Source organism: Plectropomus leopardus, chromosome 2 (genome assembly GCF_008729295.1).
Source record: "Plectropomus leopardus isolate mb chromosome 2, YSFRI_Pleo_2.0, whole genome shotgun sequence".
NCBI classification, from domain to species: domain Eukaryota; kingdom Metazoa; phylum Chordata; class Actinopteri; order Perciformes; family Serranidae; genus Plectropomus; species Plectropomus leopardus.
Genome location: NC_056464.1, coordinates 7,988,803 through 8,013,575, shown reverse-complemented (window position 1 = coordinate 8,013,575; position 24,773 = coordinate 7,988,803). Strand labels below are relative to the sequence as shown.

The 24,773-nt window shown below is 39.0% G+C and overlaps 1 protein-coding gene across 1 annotated transcript; it reads left to right on the top strand.

The window, feature by feature from the left end:
- The first annotated feature begins 1,971 nt into the window (after nucleotides 1-1,971).
- Nucleotides 1,972-20,963, top strand: txnrd3 (thioredoxin reductase 3). The gene is made up of 16 exons (XM_042499400.1): nucleotides 1,972-2,309; nucleotides 2,998-3,058; nucleotides 5,030-5,139; nucleotides 7,624-7,731; nucleotides 7,862-7,934; nucleotides 8,059-8,178; nucleotides 8,326-8,468; nucleotides 9,919-10,034; nucleotides 10,646-10,871; nucleotides 11,239-11,331; nucleotides 12,645-12,721; nucleotides 13,728-13,884; nucleotides 15,235-15,342; nucleotides 16,673-16,768; nucleotides 16,887-17,021; nucleotides 19,726-20,963. The coding sequence occupies exons 1-16, from the start codon at nucleotides 2,193-2,195 to the stop codon at nucleotides 19,786-19,788; spliced, it is 1,803 nt and encodes a 600-aa protein (XP_042355334.1). The 5' UTR covers nucleotides 1,972-2,192; the 3' UTR covers nucleotides 19,789-20,963.
- Nucleotides 20,964-24,773: the final 3,810 nt, after the last annotated feature.

Genomic DNA, 24,773 nt, shown 5'->3' with positions numbered 1-24,773 from the left:
AAGAAACACAAATGTTAATCCACAGAGACACCATAAAGGTGATTACAAACAACAACAATAATACTCAAAACGTTATGTAGTGTAACTAAACCCCCCACTTTTGGCTGGAGTGCCTCCTCCACTCAAGTGGAAAGTGAAAAAAGTCTTAAAAAATGGGGAAAGGGACTAAGACACGCTCAGTCACCTAATTTTGCTGCCTCTCGATCCACAGCACCTCCCTGCCCCTTGCACACACAACTCGGTTGGTGAGAAGGCAGCGACAGGGGCTCGGTTGGTGATGAAAGCAGGCTCTTGCTACCAGGATCAATCAACAGCAAAATTCAATTGCAATAGCAAGTTTCAGCCTTTGGAGGGCAGTCACCATGCATATTTATAACACAATATATAGAATTTTACTCAAATGTCAAGAGTTGGACATAATTCAATCAACAGCTCTACTAAATACCCATGAATATTGCTTTTCAACTGAAAAAACGTGGTTTGAGGATTTAGATACAATTTATAAGTATAAAAATGTCAGCATGTGTATAAAAGTCTATATATGCATGTTCGTGTATGTGGTTGTATGTGAATGTGTGTGCGCAGCTCTTTATGAAGTTGGTCTATAGGTTCCATTCTCAGAAATGGCAGTGGTGGGCTACATGTCACTGTGAGTGAAACAAATAAACATTGATACATGCAAAGGAATACATGGAGAGAAGCAGTTACAAAACAACAGCTAAATGGTCTTTTAAGCATCATTTATACTCTTTTATATAGTAACAGTTTTTCACCAGTTGGGAAAAGACATTCCATTATCTGGCAACCCTGGATCTTATTAAAAAGATCTGAAGACTGAGGAGTTATGACGTTTTCAGTTCTGAACAGGAAATGTACCCATAATGAGAACATTCCCCAGGGGGCTCGCTGTCATCTACATTGTCTTTCCGAGTTCATTCTGGATTTTTTTAATCCTAGTTTAGGCCTGAAACTTAAAATTTTAAATAAAAAAAATAAAAAATCATTTCTTTCTACTGACCTGTTTCTTGTTAGAAAAGAAGAAAAGTACAATAGGCCTACTAACTCACTTACTTGACTACTTTGAGTGAAATCATCATAGTAAATTGAACATATAATGTTACAGTACTGAGACTGGTTTAAATAGGCAGCAATCTTTATCAATTCAGATCATAATATTTTCCATTACTGTAACATACAGTGCATTTATCTTATAAATGGTCTGAGTCTTCAGGTAATCACCAGTGTCTCTAGATCACATCTATTGGCTCTGTCGCAAAATTGGATCTATGGTAATAAATAATAAAATGCTGACATGATCATGGGAATGACCTCTAATTAGACAAAAACAACTTGTTGGGGAAGGAGGAACCCCAGTAGTAGACTAGAAACTGTATGGGGACACACAGTGCACCTGTTAGTTGTCGTAGACTATTTTTACCGGCAGATGGCGCTACATATCAGCGTATTAGCTCATGGACAAACATTTGTAATGTAATGTAGGAGTAAAAATCTGGAATGCTCAGAGGACCCATCACATTATCAAGTATTAACTCAAACTCAAAGTTGCTATCTGGTGACACAGGCTATGCTCTTTTTCAGGTCACTTTTTTTCTTCATTTAAGATTAGCTGTCTTCCAGGGGCGCCTGTAGGCCCCCTTCTTTCTGTTGTCGTCGCCATAAGTGGTATGTATTCTTTAGTTGTTTTTTTTTTTACATAAACAGGCTTCTAAATAAATACTGATTTCGGCGAGAATATTTCTAGATTATTTCAGTTCTTGTGCTTTTACGGCATGTAAATAGGCAACCCTATGACGTTTGAGTAGGTGTGAACGTTTTGAAGCACGGCGTTGGCCGTGTGGGTGGAGTTCTTCTTGTTGACAATGATGAGCACGGGGAAATGCGGTGCACACGGTGTCACATATCGAGCGCACCCAAAGTAGCGAGACAAGAAATGCTGAAAGACATTTGGCGCGGTTGGTAGACAGTCTGCTGACGGCGGGGGGAGAGGAGCCGAGGTCAAACCTGCGGTGCGGCTGCTTTCTAGTACTTTCTCTTGAAAAAAACAGACCGATAGACATTCGTAGGTTTTTCTAAGAGAGAGTTGGAGCGGTTTTATTCGGGGTTTCTCTTCATTCTCTCGTCCGCCGTCTATCGAGGCTTGCTCTGCGCAGGCAGACGGAAATACCTTGAAAATGCCTCCCATCGAAAATGACACCGGGAAGAATGAACTCAAATCTCGGATACAGCAGCTTATTGACTCCAACCAAGTGATGGTGTTCAGTAAAAGCTACTGTCCGTATTGTGTGAAGGTAAGGTTTGTATTTTATCAAAGGGGGAGCCCTTGCTTACGCTGGCCGGAAACTTCCATATTCTCCCGCGAACTACACGGGCTTGGTCTATTTACTGGGTTTTCCTGGTCACGTCAGTGGAGCCTCTGACTTTGCTTTTATGGAGGCTGAATGCAGTTTATTACAATAGCCAAACCACACTGCACAAGTAACGTCAAACAGTTAAACAGAAGTTACGTTGGGACGATGTGTGTTGGAGATAATATCATCTCAGAGCCGCTTATCTAAATGTGGTTGCACTTGTTGAAAAAGTTAGCGTTTGTTATGTCATATTTTGTAGCCAACTTTACATTGAAGTATAAGACACTGTCAATTCGACACACATCTGTTTACAAAGTTTCCCTGGTTTTTTTGAAGCCCCCACTTTTACGATTTTGTTTATTCTAGATAACGTCACATAATAACATACACACGGGGGGGTTAGCTAACAGTTAACAAGATTATATAATATTTATTGCAGCGAACCTATGTTTGGTGACTAAGTAATGACAAATGAGTGTGTCGACGTCCAAATAAAGCGATTTAAAGGTTATCTTTGCTAATAGGATAGGACGTTTCGAGTTGTACTGCTGTCTTGTGTATTTCTAATAATATCTATCATGTGACTGAGGAAATTGATGGATTATTTTCCACATTTGTTTGTTGTTAGGTGAAAGACCTGTTCAAAGAGCTGAAAGTCGAATGTAATGTGATGGAGTTGGATCTCATAGGTAAGATTGAGATGCTTTCTTCACTTTGCTTTAGAAGTGCAAAAAATTATGCCATGTCGCATTCTGTTACACAGTTGGTACACTGATAACACTTTACCCCATCTATTTAACATTTATAAGACATATATGAGCATTGAATAAATGTTTGACATCAGATTATAATGTAATTAGCATTTGATTGAACAATTGCAAACCATAATTGGAGGCTGGTGTGTAAACAGATGACATATGTAAAACACAGCTGTAACAATATAAAATATGTTTTTATAGAGGATGTTGTCATTGTTGACTAACACTGCATATTCATAAAGAGATGCACATGTCTTTAAATCTGCATCAAATGTGTTTAGGTAGGTGTTATAAACGATTTAATAAATGAGTATGTAGTGCTTATAGATATAAAGTGAAGTGTAGCCAGTGTTACCTTGCTTAATTTCTTATGATGTAGATTGAAAATGATTTTTAATGGTTGAGGTTGTATCCACACTATTGAAAATCATCCCCCATGATGTGGAAGGGATGTTGTCTTCCCCTGCAGCAGCTCCGAACATGCTGAGTCACTCACTGAAGATACCTTGGCCCTGTGCCATATCTCAGTAAACTCTAACCTGCTGCTCTGTCTTGCAGCGTTAATTCTGTCACGGTCTCGTCTATATGTTGAAGGAAGTATATAACTGATCGATGAATAATTGACAAACTTTATCACTATTAAGATTATGATTAATCATAATATTTGTTAACCAACACAACTTCAGTTCAGAAAATTGCGTTGTCTGCATGCACACGACACTGTGCCACTAGATTCAGCTAGATTAAAATTACTTAAAATCTGTGAAATGACTGCTGAGCCAAACTTTGCCCACAAAGAGGAAACTTGACTTCACAACAATCAAATTTTGTAAGACATAGCTATATCTTTCTGCTAAGGCGGAAAAGAGTATTTCCACTGGTACTGGTGCGTGTGATTCTGACCAATCTGTTAGCAAGCAAAGATCTGACTGAAAATCTCAAAATTTGTGGGAGTATTAACCCTTTGGTGCTTTTTACATGCTTTTCATTCTTTATATTTTGCTAATTTTGGCTGTTTGTGCATTTGATATACATTTTGGCAAAACTGTGTATTTTTGTTTGATCTTATAATTTCCAGCTCAGCTCCTACAATAAGTCTAAAATACACAATGGAAACAAAATTGTTACATTCATACTATTAAGTGCAAAAAAGCAGTACAAAAATACAAAAACATGCATTGTATTGTTTTTGGGTGTCATTTGGGCTTTTGCTTTGGAATTTGTCATTTTTACTATTTTCCACCTGATGCCCTTTTTGTTACCACATTTGGCATATGGAGAAAGTACATGCTATTGCCACTAGATGCACTGTCACAATAAATGTTGCTGCAAATCATTTTTATACCCTATGCTGTTATTTAAAAAATTCTACTTTTCATCTAGTATATAGACATCATGACAAAAACCTGGCATTCAAAGGGTTAAAATTGTGAAAATTAATGTGTACATTTAAGATTAGTACTGATGCTGGTTAAAAAATCAACCCGGTGAAAGTAGAAAATAATATTCCTGTGTAATATAATTTTTTTTAAAGCTCGATTTTGAAAGGCACATTTTGTGTGCAGAGGGAGTGTATGTATTATTAAAGCAGACCCTAAGGGTTAAATATTTTTAGTATTACTCTTGTTGTTACTGTTATTAGTGTAAACATTGTACTTGTAGTAAGTGGCCATGGTGTAAGCTCAGAAAGATTCTTGAAGGTTTGCTGAAACACAAAATGATACACTCTTTCATGGCATGTCATGCTCCCCCTTTTATTTGCATATTCTTTGTGTAAGGTTGGACTCCTAATGGAAAGGTAGTAAGAATATCACCATATGAAAGGAAGATGTATTGAAGGATTGGTTTTTATTGAACTACCCGATTAACTTGCACTTAAACAATATTAACCCTTCTGTCCAGAGGATGGGACCAACTACCAGGACATGCTGCTGGAGATGACAGGACAGAAAACTGTTCCTAACGTCTTCATCAACAAGACGCACCTTGGCGGTTGTGACAAAACAATGCAGGTGAGGAGCAATTCTGTGCATCTAATGGACTGCTTTAAAAGAGATTTTCTTCTTACTGTAAATGTTTCATATCTCCTTAATACACGATTGCTAAGAAATTTTACACAGTTAAGTGACTTACAGACTCCGGTAACTGCGTATAAACCAGCTGGTTTGGTTCAGGCTGAAGCTCAACCAACTAGTTTTTATTTGCATAAAAAATTACCCTTGAAGTGCACAGTGTGTTCTTCCCTCCCAACTGCATATCAAAATAATACTTGGTGGATCTTTGCCACATCAGATATAACAAGAATGAAACGGGCGTAACCTAAACATCGAGGTGTGCCAAGTGGTCATGCTGGTGAGCATCTGTGTTCCTTGTGAGCAATTACTTGAAACGTGAGAAAGTCGCTAACTGTGAATGTGATAATGCTGTCTGAGGCGTCCTGAGGCAGGAACACGGTGGGCTTTCTGGAGGGAACTCTTGTTTTTTGGTAAATATATAAACAGCGTCTGCAATGGTTTTCCTGTGCTGCTGGATACATTATGTTGCGCCACTGACAGGCAAATGTTCTTTAAATGAGTGCAGGCGGCAGGTTTAATGATGTGGTTAGCAGTAACTTCATCTTTTGACAGCATTTAGGTGTTGACAAACAGCACAGGAACCTTTTTGCTCAAATCTAACCACCACAAGCTATGAGCTCTTTTCCATTTAAGGAACTTAATCCATAACACGTTGCTTCACATGGCAATAAGCAACTTGGCAACAAGAAATGTCCCACAAATTGTAATACATTTGAAGAAGGTGACAAAGTAAATGACCTGAATTGTGTTTTACAAAAAGGGTGGCGAATTATCAAAGAAAAATAGGGAAAAATGTACAAAAAATTATATTTGTAACCATAATAATTTTATATTTCAAACTGTGTCACAGGAAGGAAATATACATGTATTTATATATATATATTTCACTTTTTTCAGGTCATTTTCTTGTTGATTTGTTTTGTTTTTTGCTTATTTTCAAGCAATTTTCATGCAACACTTTACCAATTTCTTTTTATTTTTTGGGACGTGTTTTTCATTGCCTTCTCCCCAGCATTTTTGAAGGAAATCAAACCACTTTACTCAGGTTTCAAAGGGTTAACATACTGACACATTATACTCGTGTGGATTACAAATACCAGTAGACATCTTTACCGTAAATAAAATTAGTCTGAGCACAATGAACTGAAGGTCTACATTTCAAGAAAAACGTCAGAATCTTGTGAAGAAAATCACAAAAAGAGCTCTGAGCAGCTCTTTTTCTCAGTTTTTTTTTTTAAAACAAACTTTTTTTACTTCCTAATAAAAGGAAAGCACCTGTGACTCCTGCCAGAATGAAGTTTTTGAGATTCACATGCACAGGAGCAGGTGCTTATTATACAGCACTTGGTGTTAATAATGTTCATAGTGGAGAAAACTGACTCGCAGGTCTAAATTAATGGGATGCTGCTTGGTGAGAGCAGGGAAAGCAGCCTCAGATACAGACTGTAGCCAGAAAACAGGACGATCAGCTGCTGAATGCTGTCATCTCTCTCACATCTCTCTAACGCGAACAAACAAACAGATCAGTCGACATGATTGGCTTAGTTGAGTGAAGTTATTGCCATTTTAAATGGGTTAGCTGTGCCTAGAAACAATGCTTGGTGAATATCGTTACTCATTCTCACATATTTATCAGAAATGAATCACTGGTCCAGATAGAAGTGTCTCGTGGTGAGCGTCCTGACCGCAGCCTGCCGTTTGGTGGTGTCCGGTCTAGCTTCGGCTTTGTTTTCTACAGTGTTCTGGATGCATGTCGTTGATAAGACGACTGAGTGAGTGTGACAAGTGCAGTCAAGCAGTGGGGCAGACAACACTGGAAAGGTGGCACTAACATCGATTTTCCTTTGCCTTTACATGCGGTGACTTCAAAATGTCAGTATTGTTAAATTTCTCAAGTGACAGAGCAGAGGGAACAAGAGACGTGCTGTTGTCATGCTTTTGGTATAAATGATAATTTATTTACATGCTTCACAGAGCCTTCAATTCAATTCAATTTAACACAAGGCACAAAGCACGCACTGTTGATGTTTCCAATTGACACCATGCCTAACCAGCACTGTACAGGTTCAGTTTTAGGGCACAACCAACATGTATTCTGAGTATCAACCTCTTTTTTTGAATAGACATTTTTGACTTATTTCTAAATATCTGCTGGCTAATGCAACCTCAGTGTTGCATTTGATGTCGCAATGATCTGATAAAAAATCAAGGCCAGCTGAAAATGGCTAACAAGAAGCCATGACAATAAACAGTGAATTCCTACTGAGATAGCATTGCTCTTACTGGGACACTTTGTCACAAGAAAGCTCTGTTGAATATTTGATGGTTTTAGTCATTGTAACTATATTTGAAATGAGTTAACGCATTTTGTCACAACTGGATCATACATTTTGTGCAACATTGTGTTAATGTTCCTGTTAGGCTCACAAAGATGGCAGCCTGCAGCAACTACTGAGCGGAGAAAGTGAAACTTACGACTACGACCTGATCGTTATCGGAGGAGGATCTGGAGGCCTGGCCTGCTCAAAGGTGACACATCTAACTGCAGCACATTCACAGTGTTATCTTAGCCATTAACTTTCATGCAGGCTGCAGAAATGTCTTTCGTAAATTACAGATTCATGTAATGTTGCATTAACCTCGGCTCTGTTTACAATAGGAAGCTGCTATGTTGGGGAAGAAGGTCATGGTACTGGACTATGTTGTGCCCACACCAAAGGGAACCACCTGGGGTGAGATACTTCCACTTTAAGATACCGAGTTACATTCATGCCGTGTAGTATATTTTCAGATCTAGTTTGGTTGTTAACTGACCATATCAACCTGTTGTTTAATGTGTTCTGCTGTGGTGATCAGGTCTCGGGGGAACTTGCGTGAACGTGGGTTGTATTCCCAAGAAGCTGATGCACCAGACAGCGATGCTCGGGACCGCCATGCAGGACGCACGCAAGTTCGGCTGGGAGTTCGAAGAGACAGGTGAGGGCTCAGAGCAGCGACCCAGGAGGTCACGAAGGGGGGACATCGCACCGGTTTGGCGCGGTAAATCAGAGGCAAGCCTTATCAATCGACACATGTTAGTGTTCCACTGATTCTACTGATGGGCGTCTATCTGTCTGTACTCAGTTAAGCACAACTGGGACACGATGAAGACGGCGGTGAACAACTACATCGGCTCGCTGAACTGGGGCTACAGGGTGGCGCTGAGAGACAAGAATGTCACCTATGTCAACGCCTATGCAGAGTTCATCGAACCGCACAAAATCAAGGTAAATGAGAGCTTGTGATATGAAGGATTCTTGAATGTAGTTGCACAGATGTTAAACCGGGATTTTTTTCCACTTTTGAGAAACTTGAGCATCAGAAGTCTCTATAAATCAGATATTCAGCTTTTTATTATGTGCCAGCGATGGCTGTGACCGGAGGCATGATCTCATTCTTGTGAATGTGACAACTCAAGAACGCCTCAAGGGAATTTGTTCAAATATGACACAAACATTTACTTGCACTCAATGAGCTGATAAGATTTTGGTGGTCAGAGGTCAGAGGTGAATGTCCCTGTGAACTAATCTGTCTCAGTCTGTGGACGCAAAATGTCAAGTAAACCTTGAGGGATTTTTTTTTTCAAATTTGGCACAAACGATCACTTGGACTCATTGATAAAGTGATTCGATTTTGGTGGTCAAAGACAAGGTCACTGTGACCTCGCCAATCTCCTTCTCGTGAATGTTCGGCACACACATCCACTTGGAATCCACGATGACTGATTCGAGTTTTTGTGTTCATTCATCTCATTTATTTACTTTGTTATCTCAAGAACACTTCACTCTTCAAATTTTTCACAAAGTTCACTTTGAATCACGGAAAAACTGATTAGAGTTTGGTGGTCATAGGTCAAGGTCACTGTGACCTTGCGTCCATCTCATTCTCATTAATGCAATATCTTAAAAAATGCAGGAGTTTCCTCAAAGTATAAACTAAATGGAATTTGGTGGGTGAAGGTCAAGGGTTAAGTAAGGGGGGGGGGGGGGGGGGGTGACGCATCTGTTTTCACAGACATGGGCGTAAACTGTAACTGCAAACTCAACTCGAATTTTCAGCTATTTGAATATTCTTTTTTGCAGAGGATGAATGTCATTTTAATGTGAAGAGTCGATCTTAAATGTCAGATTTGTTGAAGTTAGTATGCTCTGCTTCTGTTTCACAGGGTTTTTTTCAGGTTATTATGAGTAGTTTGTAGGTCTATAATAATTTGTCCATGATTAGAAGAATTGTCACAAGCTGTTGTCTGCGCACCCTCATCCATCCGCTGACCGAAGCTCTGATTATTTGCTGTTAAACAATGCCAAAGCCCCTGGGCCCAGAAAATAGTATTCAGGACAGCCCTTCTTTCCTCCTCACCTGTCAAATTTGCTTATTGCTTAATTAACTGTCTTCTTTAAAATGTTGTCAAGCCTGTCCTGGCAGCCTATTTTTTTTTAAACTTTTTGTCTTGAACAGGTTTTGCTAAAGATTCAATCTGCCTTTTTGGCTGACTTTCAGCATCGTTGTTTGTGGCTTTCTTACTTGTGATAACATGATTACCTGCACCTAAAACAAAAAAAACATCCTGCATCACTCACAAAAAACTGTGCTTGATGATTCAATTAAAATTGCACTTTGTCGTTCTGTTCCTTGCTTCAACAGAATCTCAGAGCTTCTGTTTGTATTTTCTGACAGGCAGTAAACAAACGAGGGAAGGAGACATTTTACACAGGAGCTACGTTTGTCTTAGCCACAGGCGAGAGGCCGCGCTACCTGGGCATCCCTGGAGACAAGGAGTACTGTATCACAAGGTGAGATGCCAGTTACATGGAGGCTGTAACACCACCAGCCTTATCTAATGACAGGCTTTGTTCCTGGAAGCCCCACTTAAGCTCATTTTTAAGACCAGACGGTGTGTTGGAAAGTGTCCTTTGCCACAGTGTGAGATCTCTGAAAACATAAACACGCCCTTAAATTATCTGGATTCTTGTGTCCTCCGCAGGTGGCTTTGTTTCAGGGCTCCCGTTAATCTCACAGCTATCTCAAATGTTATGCAAGACCATCCTCAGGTGTCTTTGCTGATTATACTCTTGGTTTAGGGGAACCCACAAATGGCCTCATGCTACTTATTCAGGCCCAAAAAGCCTCAAACAAAGGTTGTTGTGCCACTGTGAAGGTGTTGAGGCAGAAAGGTGTGGACAGAGTCAAGAATGAAGTTCAAATTTAGTTTTCAAACAGCAGCATATTTTACACTTGGAAAAAGCATCAAAGATCATCAGTCTCAATGTTATTTTTAACCAGAAATTCTCTTTTTGCCGCAGTTGCTTAGAAGCAAACAAATGTTTGAGAAGTTAGCGCTGCATTTTCGTGCTTAAGGCCCACTCAGTTTGATTTCCTCTGTCTGTCTGTGTTTCTCCACCAGTGACGACCTCTTCTCGTTGCCTCACTGCCCGGGAAAGACACTGGTGATCGGGGCGTCGTACGTGGCTCTGGAGTGCGGTGGTTTCCTGGCCGGCCTGGGTCTCGATGTCACCATCATGGTCCGGTCCATCCTGCTGAGGGGCTTCGACCAGGACATGGCCAACCGCGCCGGAGAGCACATGGAGGAGCACGGTGTCAAGTTCCTCCGCAAATATGTCCCTACAAAGGTGAGTGTTAACTAGACTGACAGTATTTCAGCGGATTCAGCACTTTCATTCACACACACAGCAACGTGAAGCATGTTTGTTTTAACTTAGCAAGCTGCAGTGGAAATGTGTAGAACAAAATTACAGCATGTTCTTCAGCTCAATTTTTATTAATTTGACCATTTTAGGGAAGATATTTCAACATTTTCATATTAATCAAGGAGCCTCCGCTGGCAGCGAAGGCAGCTGGTAGTCAGCAGACATTGAACTGTGCAGATTTATTGTCGTACCCTCGTGCATCATAAGTTTTATCTCGGCTAGACATTTGGCGGAAGCACAAATTTTTTTTTTTTTTTACATGTCTGACTGTCTTGCGTCTGTGTGTCAGATAGAGGAGCTGGAAGCGGGCACTCCTGGCAGGCTGAAGGTGACAGCCAAGTCCACAGAAACCGATGAGATCATCGAGGGAGAGTACAACACTGTATGTATCGATCAGCTCATTCGTTCCATCTGTTACTGCTGTAGAGTACTTTTGCAATTGTTTTGATTGTTTCTGAATGGGGCCATTTTTGCAGGTAATCCCAAATTGTTCAAAAATAAATAAATAAAAATATTATTTTTTATTAATGATAATTTATGAAATAAATAATGATATTAACGAAATTGTACATGTAAAATAATTGAAGAAATTGTCAAAATGCAATGCCTTATTATGAAATTATTTTTCATAACTGGATTTGATCAGATATAATTTTGTATTTTATGATAGACATTTTTATCTGAAAATGTCCATGTTTTTAAAAGTCTGTTTTTATTTCATATTGGCATTTTTCACAATTTTATTACATTATATCACTTTTCATAATGTTATTCCATTTATTATTATTCCATGTCTTTTTATATGTCTGTGGCGTTGTCATCGCCACCCCTTCTACCCCCCCTTCTGTTTTTTCTCATATTTATTGAATTTTCAGTTTCCTCCCAGAGATAGAGGACAATCAATACAATACAAACATCGTCAAACATTATGAGTTTGCTTGTGTTTACTAAAGCATCTGCAGAGAAACACTATGTATTTTTACTCCTCAGAGTTGTTTGTCTTTATTATCTGAGAAACATCTTTAGAATCAATAGCTAACATTAGCTGCAGCCATTCACACTGCCTCTTAACTTTGGCGTTGAGTAATAATTCAAGTTCACAACCCGCCTAACTAGTCAGGCAGCCTTGTTAAGCCAAAAAACATAATGAGATGTTATTTTCTGTTTGTGTTTTTTTTCAGTAGCAGCCAGAAGGCTGATTCAGAATGACTCTGACATTGTTGTTGCTCTAGCTAACATGCTAACTGGATAAATCTGGCAGCAGTCAGAGCTTGCTTCCCCAAGAGGCAGGGGACATGTGATTGGCTGGAAGATGCGAGCATGTTTTCTACACGATCAGTAAATTTCAAATTCTGATGTAATTTGATCTTTGACATTTATACATTAAAAATCAAAGATAACCATCATGTTTTGCTGCCAATCTCAAAAAATGAGAAAGTTACCATGTTGTTCTGAATTTAAGCTGTCACACAGGGTTGATGTCAAACTGTGTAAAATGGTCTGAGAGTGAGAAATATTTAAACAAAGACACTAATATGTTGCAGTACTTTTTCTTCTTTTCTCCAGTTTTGACCTCTTGTATTTTGTCTCAAGCCTTCATTTAGCCATCCTTGTGTAAATAAAATACCAGCTACTTCCTCTCAGGAACAACCCGAGGACTTCCTTTAAACGACACACCTTTTCTTTGTCCTTAAGGTGTTGATAGCAGTCGGCCGAGATGCATGCACAGACAAAATTGGCCTGGCCAAGACCGGGGTCAAAGTCAACTCTAAGTAAGTTTATGATCTTATTGTATATATATTTCTTTTCCTGCATACTGGTACTGCCATCCCTTTACATGGGGCGGCCTGTGCCTTTAAGACTCGTGCTACAGTCATGGTGATTCAGCAGTTCTTGCCGTCCCATGGCTCTCTGCAGGGGTGGTGTGTGAGTGCGTCGGGGGATTTGATAGGGAGAGAGGAGGGGTGTCCCTGTATAGTGTATCAGCTGCTTTGTAATGCTGTAAAAAATGAATTATCCAAATGGAAGTGCTTTTCATGCTGGCGTCATTATGCATACATTGTCAGTATAGATTATATTATTGGACACAAATTGGGTTTATGTCTTTGATATACATTTTCTGTTGTCCCTTTTTTTCTGCTTGAATTTGAAAACTGCAGTTAAGGTTATAGCAATCTAATTAAGTCGCTGTGTTTTGCAATTTGATTACTTATTCCAAGATGAGAAGATAAAGTGGCCTTTTCTTTGAGGATGTTGTCCCTCCACTATTTTGTGAATGACTGAACAGTTCAGCCTATGAGGCCAACACGGATTAAGACAGCATGAGGCCAGCTTAAAAGAGCACTCGGTGGGTCACATGGACCCAGTCTCATGACCTTATAGTACTCTGATGCAGCCGACACACAGCCTGAGGGCCGCTGGGTTCAGGGGCCATCAGCAGGTTTGCTTTTTCAGCTGCTGTACAGTGTAAATAAGACTTATATAAATCCTTGCTACAGTTATGTTTCTCCATTCTGGTTCACATGACCTTTGGCTCACTTAATTTGATTTCTGCCTTGTGAAGGATACACATTCCTCTGCCGTATTTATACGGCTGTTCTGTTGTCAAGATATATGGAATAAGTAGGAATAAATTCTAGCATTGAGAAAAGATTCTGGTTCAGAATCTGCCTTTCTGGACTGTTTTCCTTAAAAATAATTCTTCGCTACAAAAATCCATAACATTTTTATCAGTTATGGTTTGTTCTTCCTTGTAACCTCCACACAATTTTTCTACAGGAATGGAAAAATTCCAGTGAACGATGAAGAGCAGACTAGCGTGCCCCACATCTACGCCATCGGAGACATCCTGGAAGGCAAGTGGGAGCTGACACCTGTAGCCATCCAGGCAGGCAAGCTGCTGGCACGACGCCTGTACGGGGGCTCAACAGTCAAGGTACAATAGCACTTAGAGACACTCACACCATTTTGTTTATTTATTTATATGGTTTATTTGATAGGGACAATGCAAATTAACATAGTACAACTTCAGCCTGTTACAAACAAGCTGTAGAAACTGATGTTTCACATATAGAGTTTATAGCTATTGCTAGTTTCCAACTCTTGTCCCTTGTTAGGCTTTTAATAAAGAAAAAGGAAAAAAAAGATATCAAGATTACATATAATAACTTGCATTCAGTAAGAGTTACAGTAAAGAGACAAAAAGGTGAATATTTACATCAAGATTACAATTACAACATACAGTTACAGTAAAGAAAATACAAAGACACAAATATCAATGTTACACACACTTACAACACGCAACTAAAAGACATTTTTAAATACTAAATATTTTATTTTGGTTGGTAGTGTTTCACATGTTGAGCCTTTTATGGAAAAAGCTGACTGCCCCAAGGAGGTCTTCCAACATGTGATTTTACAATTGCTGCTCGCTGTGCCCCTGCTGTTCAAACCACTGCTCTGCCTGCTGATACATTTGCATAAAATATCTGGTGCTCAGTTTTGAAGGCATTTAAAAACCAACGGATGAGAATTTAAAAAAAAAATTATCAAAACTGAGCAAATAGTATGTGATAGTGATGCCATCGAAATTATAATTTGTATAAACAACAAAAAAACTCTATTATTAATTATATCAGATACCTTTTTGTTAATACCCAGAGGGGAATAGCAGGTGTTGTAGCAGCACAAAGAGAGAAAAAAGCACAGATAAAGAGAGAAGAAAAAAAATAAATAAAAAGAGATATATACAACTAGAATAAAAACAAAAGCAAAACAAAAGAGCAAGTAAAGTTGGATAAGTAATAGTGAAAGTAAAACCATCATCAGCTCTTTCTTGATTTATATTAATGATAATGCTCAGATTGCATTGTTGCATTCTGAAGGGGAATTTAATTATAAAGTACGTAGAAATTCCAAGTCCACGCAGGTGATCTCCATTATTAAACTGATTTTGTCACGATCAGAAATATTAATGATGACTCAGAAGTGCCACAGCAACAGAGGTGGATAGTTTACAGTTTATTGCACCTTTTGTATTTGATTTGGACTTTGCAGAAATAATTGTCTGTTTGACTTTGACACCTTTTTTGATCACAGGTGTGGCAGTCTGAGTCTACAGCGAAAACCTGATCTGCTATATTTACTAAAGCTTATTAAAATACTGTGAAACCTTCCATAAAAATCAATTTCAACCTCAATTATCACTGGAATATTTTGTGACTTGAGGCAGCAAGATGCTTCATTTCCCCTAACAAATAGTAATAAATAGTATGTCTTTGCGCAGTGCGACTACGTCAACGTCCCCACCACCGTCTTCACCCCGCTGGAGTACGGCTCCTGCGGTCTGTCAGAAGAGAGAGCCACTGAGCTCTACGGGCAGGAAAACCTCGAGGTAACACACACACACACACACGCACACACAGTCACCTGAATAATTTATTATCCGGTTCACCTGAGTGTGAACCTTGTGACAGGCTGGAGTAAAGTGCACCTCTAAGACAAAAGTTCTACTGATTTGGGTAGAAATGTATTTGCAGTGTTTCTCCTTAATTTAAAACTCCTCAGTTTTCTTTAAATTCTCTACATAGCTGACTGAAATGATCGTGTTTTGTAAATGTTTATGCTGTCGTGCAGACTGAGGTGTGTGCAGTTGCCTTTGACCGGATAAAGAACTCATCCAGTCAGATTAGTTTTGTTTGGTTTTCCTGCAAGTTGATTCTTGCAACCTGAATTTGCTTGTTGCTACACTGCCTTGCAAAAGTAGTTACTTCTCCTTTTTTGTTGCATTACAATTTGTAATTTAAATTGAGTTTTATGAGGATTTTTGTTAGTAATGGACCCTCACAGAATAGTCAAAATTGGTGAATTGAAATGAAAAAAAAGAAAAGTTTTCAAAAATTCTCAAAAATAAAATAATGAAAAATGATGGGATGTTTAAAGTTTCAGATAGTTGTTTAGAACGCAGCCCTGATCTGTACTTCTCCAGAACTTTGTCCCCCACCTGTCTGAAGAGCTCTTTGGTCTATTAGGTGCCACTCGCTTGGTGGAAGACCTCGCTGAGTGGTGCTGCAGGCTCTGGGGCCCTTCAGAACAGATGTATACAAACTAAGGCCATGTGACACTTGGATTGCACACAGGTGGACTTTATTTTACAAACTATGTGACTTTTGAATGTGATCAGTAGCTCCAGGTCTTAATTAGGGGCATCATAGAAAATGGTGTGAATACATATGCAAGCACTGTTTTTCATTATTTTATTTTTCAGAATTTTTTAAAACTTTTTTTTTTCCATTTCACTTCACCAATTTCACTATTCTTTGTAGGTCTGTTACAAAAAAATCTCAATAAAAATCCATCTAAATTGCAGGTTGTAATGCAACAAAATGGGAAAAACGCCAAGGGCGCATGAATACTTTTGCAAGGCACTGTATCTGCTGATCTTTACCCTGACTTGTCTGTGCATGTAGATTGGTCATTATGCCAGCCAGACAGGAACCTGTATGGTGTATAATTACACACATTTACAGTAATATGAGCTCCTCTATTCACTCTTTGTCTGCAGCTTTAGTTGAATAACAAAACATTTCCTCTTTATTTTTAAGGTTTAAAGAAGAAAAAAAACAACCTACATAAGTGTAATTAATGGGACTGAATGTTGAGGTGATTTTATGTATTGCTCATATAATGTAGCCCATCCCTTTGTGTCTGCTCTGTGTATTCAGGTGTTCCACAGTCTGTTCTGGCCTCTGGAGTTCACTGTGCCCGGCAGAGACAACAACAGATGCTATGCTAAAATCATCTGCAACAAACTGGCCAACGTACGACTATTACTACTTTTCCACACACTATCATGTCTGAGCCCGTAACAACTGGCAACTTGCACACCTTGTTGTGTCACATGAATGATCACGTTGCTGTAACACTGTCACGCTGTAGGATCGAGTCATCGGGTTCCACTACCTGGGGCCAAATGCCGGAGAGGTGACGCAGGGCTTCGGTGCAGCCATGAAGTGTGGCGTCACCAAGGAGCAGCTGGACGGAACCATCGGCATCCACCCGACCTGTGCTGAGGTAAGAGGTCAACTCTGCAGTCATGTATCAGGATTTACAGTAGATCAAGAGGTTCTGCTCATCTGCTCAGAGCAAAGCTGAAAACAGCTCTTCAGTAGTGAAGCAGCGTTGTAAATGATCTAAATACCAGTCAAACGTTTAACAAAGTGCAGTTTTTTTTTTTGTTTACTGTAGCGGAATATGTTTGCCTTCTAGAAAAAACTGTAACAGTTAGGACATCCTACTAGGAAAATCCAGGAAACATCAGGGTGTCCATGGTCATGGAATACCTGGAAAAGTCATGGAATATCACAATCATGTTTTCCAAGCCTGGAAAAGTCATGGAATTAGTAAAAATCATTGAAAGTTTTGGAAAAATCATGGAATTGTTTGTAGCGTCATGAAATCATGACAGTAATATTCGTGGATAACCTTCCATGTAACGTAACATTGAGGCAAATGTCTTTTCTGCAGCTGTCGATGTAATGTTTTCATCACGTGTACTATCACGTTCACTTCTCAGTTGTCTCCCTGCTTTTCATCTCTCCCTTCATGCATAGCATCGAGCTGAAATTATGGTTGAATAGTTTGAAGCTAGTATGTTTAAAAAAACTGCCTGGTGTATGCTTGGTTCTTGAAAAGTCATGAAAGAGTTTTGAAATTTTGTCCATGACAATGTGTGGGAACCCTGAAACATTTTTTTAAGGAATACAAAAAAAACTGCAGTAGTGTCGTCACAATACTTGAATTTCTAACTTGTGCAATACATTGAAAAATTATGATATTTAAAATATTGAAGTAATCTGTTTCTTATGATGAATGGAACAGAAATCAATCATTCATTCATTCATAACTAAAATCCGAAAAGTGTCAAAGCAGTCTAAGTTGTATCAGACTAACACAGGAGCAAAATGAAGAGAAGCCTAACACTACAGTAATTATGAAACACTGTTTTGTACAACATGTTGCAATAGTATTGTGTTGACTTACCAGTAAGAATGAGCAGGAGATGACAACATGCCAAAGAGTAGAAGGCTTTTTTCTTGACAAACGTGTTGAACTCAAACAGAAAGCGGTGTACGTGTGTAGCTGTCCTGTCTGTACACGGCAGGCTGATTTGAAAGATTTGCATTTGGCTGCCGATGTGCGATAAAAACAAAATTACTGCACTTTGCTTAGCTTTGCCAGGGTCATGAACCTTTTTGCCTCCTGCTAAAATATTTCCTGCTCCCTCGCTCAGCTCGTTTTTCACTCTAAATCTATGTGAATGATCTCATTGTGCCGGAAACAGATTTAATCAGAATACATGAAGCAGGGCAGCCACAGGCAACGGCTTAAAGTATTAACAGGTCTGTTTTAAGAGGCCTCGCATTCTTTTTATCATGCTGTTGAAGAGCAGTCAGGTTAGTTTTATTTATTTATTTATTTTTCACAGATTGTAAGCTGAATGAATAATTGAATATTTGTTTTGTTTGTCCACTGTGATACACGCTGTGCATGAATTAGCTTAACTAAAGATCTCAGTGTTACACATTCATTATGTTAATGAAGCACAGTGATAATTGCAGCACATTAGGCTGCTCAATGTTTGATGTTTTACATTACCGGCATTACCATTAAAGTTTGGCCCACATGTCTTCATTCTAAATGAAAGCAGAAAAGTGTTAATTGGACCATGTTGTGTCCAGGTTTAATATTCTTTTATGGGAATACTGTTTTCAACCAAACCACAATGTTCACTCAGGAACCATTCGACCAGTGAGTCTTGGTTTTTATGCGGCGGCTGTGGCTTAAAGGTAGAGCGGGTCATTCTGTAATGGGACGGATGGTGGTTTGATCCCCGACTCCTCCTACTGTGAAAGTATCTTTGGGCAAGATACTGAACCTCAAAGTGCTCCAGATGCTCCGCAATCGGAGTGTGAGTGCATATGAATGGTTACAGAGTAGCAGGTGGCACCATGTATGGTAGCCTCGGCCGCCAGGGTGTGGATGTGTGTGGATGTGTGTGGATGTGTGTGGATGTGTGTGGATGTGTGTGGATGTGTGTGGATGTGTGTGGATGTGTGTGGAAGGGTGAACGTGACATGTGGTCTAAAAGCGCTTTGACTGGTCACAAGATTAGAGAAGTGCGATACAAGTGCACTTTTTACCATTTATGCCTCCACAGCGGAGACATCAGTGGCTGGAGGCATTATGCTTTCGGGTTGTCTGCCCGTATGTTTATATGTATGTCCCATTCTCAGCAACGCAATATGTCCAGAACCCTTGAGGTAGTTTCCTCAAATTTGGCACGAATGTGTACTTGTACTCAAGGATGAACTGATCAGAATTTGGTGGTCGAAGGTCAAGGTCACTGTTACCTCACAAAACATGCTTATGGCAGCCACTCAGAAACTCATACATTAAATTTTGCACAGATGTCAAACGGGTTATAATGATGATGTGATGACATTTTGTATCCAAAATGTCAGCTTTACTGTTACATCATAAAATTCTGCAAAAACACTTCTCTGGCCATGACTGAAACATCAGATTTCAGAAACAGAAGGGGAGACATCTGGTCCGACATTTTATGACACTAATCTTCGGTGTTTACCTTGAAACTATGGTGATTCTAGTTTTTAAGTTTTTAATTCCAGCATGCCTTAAAAAAGTCCAGTGTGCGTTCCTGAAACTTGCAGTTAAAGCTGTGCCTCCTGACGCTCGTTTCTCTTTATCCTTTTAGATCTTCACCACTTTGGAGGTGACCAAGAGCTCTGGTGGAGACATCACCCAGGCCGGCTGCTGAGGTTAAACCCTGCTCGTTTAGCGGGCTGCTTTCATATTAGACTCTCCTACCAACTCCTCTCATCTCAGTTCAACCTGTAAGCCTCACCTCCAGCTGCTCCGTTTACAGAGCAGCTGTTTCTCAGGACAAACCTAACACCGCGGCCAGTTGTCTGAACGAGTGAAAGCACTCATTAAGGCTCGCTGGGAGCTTAGAGGTGACTGAGAGAAGCCAGAGCCGAGGATGTGCGAGCTCCGGCTGAGGTCGTTTTGATATGAGAGCAGCCTGCTGAACAGCGGGGTTACTCTGCTGATGTTTCTACTGGACTCCACCAGCGTGTCCTTCTCAGAGGAGCACCGACACACACACTGCTGCTGAGTACGTGCGTGTGTTTTTGCTGTTTGTGACGTCCTGGCCCGTAACCTTAAATACTGAGGTGGGCAAGGATCGATGTCCCTCTGCAGAAGCGCCTGATGGCGGCCTAAACCCTTCGTCCAACTCATGACTTCAAACACTTCTCATTCAGCCCCTGCATACAGACGGCAGACACACAAAGTGACTTTAGTAAGACAGATTTTTAAAGCGGCGCACAATTAAGGTTTGAATGGATGCACGGCTCTGAATTTATTACTCAATCTGGTCTGTTTGTGTGTGTAGATTAAATGTTGTCATCGTCTCTTCTGTTGAGCTTTCATCATTCCACAGAGATTCCTCTTCCAGGTCTTTCAGGTGAAACTGAGTTACATATAGTTGTCAATACTCGTCTTTGCCGTGTGGAGGCTTTCTCCGCCTTAAAGAGAACTCCCTTTATCTCTACCAAAGTGTTTAAAGTCTGCAGAGAGATCAAACGCCGCAAAATCTACACCTTTGAAACCTCGTGGTGCCGCATCACAACACCTTCAGGCTAAATTGAATGGAAAAAAACAACAACTTGGATTGTACTGAAAAGATATGTTTAAAGAAAACAAACATTTTCACAAGTTTATACTAAATTAATTTAATGCTTGTTTGTCGCTTCTTGCTGTTGCCTCTGCTTTATGTGTATGTAAAAGATATATTCAGTCTTCTAGATGACAGCGTTGTGACTGCTGTCAGCGAGTGACATTGGTCATCTGTATAAATGACTTGTTCGTTGGTGTCAAACCACTGTAGATTACTTCTCTCTCAAGATTTAATAAAGGATGAATTCAACTTCAGTTTTGTCTGATGTTTTTCACTTGTGTAGAACAAAGTTCTTACAGATGAAATTTTCATTAACAACAAGTTACTTTCTTATATATTCTTAACTGGCAGCCCTGCACTGGAAAAGAGGATCTGGATATTATGTGACCTGTTTCACTGGAGCTACAGTTCCTCACGAGAGTCTGTTATTTAACAAGTGATTTAAAAAATACTCACATTTTCCATTGAGCTGTAAAGGTTATCTAGTATGTATATAATAAAATCTGTGTTGCTACATTGGTTTTATTACACTAACTGGACAATTGTAATCTGTCAGATTTACAATAACCATAAAAACATTTTCTACAACAGATGCAACACAAAAAACTAATATGACTGATAGCTGTAACCATAACAGTAATTAAGACAGTGGTTCCCAACTGGTCCAGTCACAGGCTCCAGATTTCCCCTTAGTCATTACAGTTCAAAGTCCACGCATTATAAATGACCAAAACCATCAGTTTTGTTCCACAGAATGTAAACAATATGTTAGCTTAGACCACAAAGAAATCAAACAAACGAAAGTAATATGAAACAGCCATTCAAATTAAAAGCTCTGTGCTGGAAATTCACTGCACTTCAAAATAATGTGTTATTTACTAACTTGACATGTTTGTGTCCCATTGTGTGGGAACCACTAAATCAAGACACTTAAAGCTTTTCTTTCTTATTGTATTGCCGGTGATAGTAATTAAGTTTATAATATGTTCTTACATGACAAAGATAGAGACATTACTCCACCAGGTGTCTTTGTTATCCTGAAAGGATTCGAAAAATAGTAATCTGAAATGACTATATTTTCAGCAAAATATTTAAATGACCAAATTCAGTAATTAAAAAAAATCAAATCATATTAATGGAATTGACTATTATGGAATTTTGATTTTTAATTTTTTAATTAAAGTTTGAAAAAAGAATTCTCAAAATGCTCTGTTTTTATTATATTTTCATTGTGATGTTTTTTTGTTTTTTTTCATGTCACATTTTATTTCAAAATGTCATTTTTCATGTCAGGGGTTTCACCACCTTCACGTCTTTTAGCCAATCACATGCACGTTACTATCTGCTAACCGTGAAACAAAATGTGAGAGAATGAAGGTGTTGCTAGGAAATGTTCCATCATAAAATAAAGGCAGACAGCTAAACAGAGCATTTTTTAAAAATATATAATTAAATAAAAATAAAATAGCAAATTACTTAAAAATACTCTTGAATTTTAATAATTTTCTTAATTGTTGATAATTAATTGGCTCATTAAGTATTTAACATTGTTTATTCCATAATGTCTTATTATTTCTATTAAACACTTCACAGACCCAGGGGCCCTTGTGTCACCCGTGCCTCACTGCAGTGCAGCGTAAATAACACAGAGGTGAGATGGTTGCATGTTATTTGATTCGCAGATTCAGTGGATCAAAATCGGCAGCCTATTCATGTCATCTACATCAGAGAGCTGTGGAGAAATAATAGCATCATTTCCTCTGGGTGTCTTTGTCTCTGTGGGACTATTCAGCCTCCACAAGTGGCGGTCTTCATCAATAGCGTTTGGGCTGGTGTGAAGCCTTTGTTGGCTCCGACGGCTCACATCTGAAACCGCTGTCACCTGCACGGGCTGCCATGACAACTCAGGCTTTGATGGGTTTTATTTGGCAGATACCCATTTGATTGGGGACAATCTGGCGGGGATACGAGCTAAATGATTCACTGGTGTTTGTTATTCTAGTAGCACATAAAACAGAGGCCTGTTTAAACATGTGTGAGGCTGTGCTGAGGGGTTCAAAGCTGAAAGGCACCTGAGCTCCTGCTGCTTGAGTAATGCTCGGCCAACTCACTTTATGTGCAGTTTATTTTTATCTTCATTCAACCAAAGGAATGAGGAGGGGTCGGAGTGTTAGACCACCTGTATCTCCATTTGTCACCTATTGCTAGTCTAACAAAAACAGATATTTGTCCAGTATTTGTGGGCCAGCAGTTCCCTTGAAATTGGCTCCCTTTGATGAACAAAAACAATAATGCAGAACAGTAGGTAGTAGTAGAACAAAAGGTGAAAGTGAAACAAATTAATCTTGTTTGTGTCTCTTTGTGTGGGTTTATGTCTGTTTTTGTGTCTCCGTGGTTGTAGATTTTAAGTCTGTTTGTTTTGATTTTGTGAGTCTTTGTCATTGTGTGTCTCTTCTTAGTCATCTTTCCACTTTGTAGTCATTTTGTGACTGTAGTCATTTTGTGTCTCTTTGTAGTCATTTTGGGACTCTACTCATTTTTGGACTCTGTTTAGTCATTTTGTGATTCTGTAGTCATTTTGTGTCTCTTTGCAGCCATTCTCTGACAGTAGTCTTTTTGCATCTCTTTGTAGGGATTTTGTGACTCTTTGAGTTCATTTAGCAAATTCTTTGTATTTTTGTGACTCTTTAACTAATTAAATGTCCTCTGAGCATCTAGGTTTAACCAGATATTTTTGAGGATGTATAGTTCTGCATATTCAGTATCTTTTAGAATATAGCAAAGCATTTAATCAAAATCAATCTAACAATGGTCGAAATCTTAAGCAAGTAGCAACATCTTTCATTTTCTTTGTGTCTTGGCTCATATATTTTCATTTATTTCTGAGAATAACTTGCAACCGGCAACCTACAACTGTTGAAAAAAAGTTTGGGTTTTTTTGTGACGTTTGAAACAGCTCAGGACGAGAGCACAGACTCACCACATTGGACTTCAATCTGGCCTTGTCTTCTCTCCTGCAACTTAAATTTCTTTGCTTCTCTTTCATAATGACTGATATTATCTGTCTGTAGTAAAACTTTGACCTTTGTAAGACCTTTGTAATTGTGTTAAAAATTTACACCTAACCCTCGTTTGAAAGACAAGCACGGCTTCCTTTGATTAGACAACCTTGTGGACAATGTAGCTCAGGATGTAGTTCAAGCGTCCTGGAAAAGCGGGGAGTTGCCAGAATGAAACTCAAGCCTTTGCTGACACCACCGAGTGTAATCACTGAGAAGTCAAAAGTCATCCCCGTCTCACTATGACTTGCTAGTTTCACAACACACTCCTTATCATCACGGCACAACACAAGCTGCTGACAAACCCCACGCTTACATAATCACATCATACACATATTACAGCCGTGGGCGTACTGTATAGTGAGCGGAAAATTCTTTTGTGTGATGCTGGAAATAATTAACCTTTATGAAATAGGATGAGATAAAGTCAGGTGTTAAGTTTGAAATATATCGGTTGAAATTATGATGATTACTAAAATATAAAATGTCAGTTTGAGACTGAGTCATGTCATGAGGAGTGATTTGTTATTTCCTGAAAGAATCAGAAAAGTGTATGAAGCCTGAGGCTCCCTCTGCTTTTCATCATACGACAAAACGATTACAGGACAAAAAATAATAATTGCAGACTAATGAAGGTAAATGGTTAGCAGCTTTATAAGGTGGGGTGGACCACTGCTCAGTTAGGGGAACCATTAAGCCTTTAACCCTTTGAAACCTCAGAAAATTAACTTGATTACTTTCAAAATCATGGGAAGACAGCAATGAACAATGAAAGAAGACATGTCTCCAAAAAATATCCAGAAACTAGTAAAAAAAATGCAAGAAAATTACCTGAAAACAAAAAGAAACAACCTGGGAAAAGTGCTTTAAAAATTGTAAACATTTATAACATATTTTTAAATATGTAATTATGATGGTTATTAATGTAGTTTTTCCCTATTTTTTCCCCAATAATTTTTCCATAGAAGTTTCTAAAATCTAGTAATTTCTTGCGATTCATGAAAC